At 50.3% G+C, this 1,173-nt stretch overlaps 1 protein-coding gene across 1 annotated transcript; it reads right to left on the bottom strand.

Annotated features, from left to right (window-relative positions):
* UREG_01843 (uncharacterized protein) lies at window positions 1–330 on the bottom strand (the record flags this gene model as incomplete). Its single annotated transcript, XM_002542281.1, has 1 exon — window positions 1–330. One exon carries the CDS (start codon window positions 328–330, stop codon window positions 1–3), a length of 330 nt encoding a protein of 109 aa, XP_002542327.1.
* Window positions 331–1,173: the final 843 nt, after the last annotated feature.

Below are 1,173 nucleotides of genomic sequence, written 5' to 3'. Positions count from 1 at the left end.
TCAGATATCAATTGGCAAGGAAGCTTTGATGGTTCCCTCAGCCAAGGCCCCTTTGCGGCCTCTCAGGATGTGCACTATCTCGACGCTAATTGCGCCCATTCCGTCGCACTGAAAATCCGGCGTTCTCTTGGCGCTTCCCGCCCCATCTCCAAACCAAGGTTTGGGCGAATGGGCGGCTGAGATGGGGCTCTCAGCGCCAACCATTTGGGGGAGCTCTGTGCCTCTTCTGGTCGGAGCCAATTTTTCAACAGACTTTACTTTTTGCTGCCCAACATGTCGATTTGGATACCGGGTGGTGAGAGCTCCAGCGGCTGATTTCGGTGGCGACATCTTGATGTTTCTGTTTTACGGAGTACACGGAGAATAACTGTGCAACAACCTCGTCCCTAAAGGCCTGCCCCAAGCCTTAAGTCTCTTCCCTTTACATCTGTCTTCGCACTGCAAACGGGACAGAGCGCGAAAGACAAGACGCACGGCTAGTCCCTTTCTTGCTCTCCCGAACCCCGTCTCGGCATGGGTCGTAAACCCCCACGCCCTTTGGTCCTTGAGTTTGAAGCTGCGCACAACGCTTGTCTTCGTGCCAAGTCAGCATTGGGCCAGAGGAGGGCTCCACTCCGATCATCCCTGTCAAATCTGAGCTACTGGGATACCCCTGTATATGATCTGAGGGCCTGTGAGGCCTTGTCAACCTTGATTTCGTGAAGGTTTGGCGGACTCTTGTTCATGTGTGCTGAACATGTCATTGATATGATTTGTGTTATCCAGGTTATGAACAAATGGTCTTGTGCGCTAGGTAAGCTTTTCAACCAGTAGTAATTACCCCAACACCAAATCTTGACACTTTGAGGCTTCATGTAATACTTACATATGTACTCCAGACAGGATCTGTGCATGGATCATTGGCAGCCCTGACTTTTCCGCGCTTTGGGTCTTTTGACAAATGTTTGCAAGTCCCTTGGGAATGGAATGTGACCGATCATATCAACTATTTGAAGCCAATCAGATAAGCTTAAATGGATCAACCACTAGTGGCACTCTCCGGCGACTTCCTCCTCTCCCGTATCTCGAATTCGAAAGGGCACATCGATTATCGACTCGATTAAATACGTGCCTCTATAATTACCCTGGGATCGGGGCATGCAAACTGGTAAGTCGGGGGATGGGGAAAAAACA

This window comes from Uncinocarpus reesii, genomic scaffold (assembly GCF_000003515.1).
Source record: "Uncinocarpus reesii 1704 scaffold_1 genomic scaffold, whole genome shotgun sequence".
NCBI lineage: Eukaryota > Fungi > Ascomycota > Eurotiomycetes > Onygenales > Onygenaceae > Uncinocarpus > Uncinocarpus reesii.
This window is presented reverse-complemented; position numbering and strand designations above follow the sequence as displayed.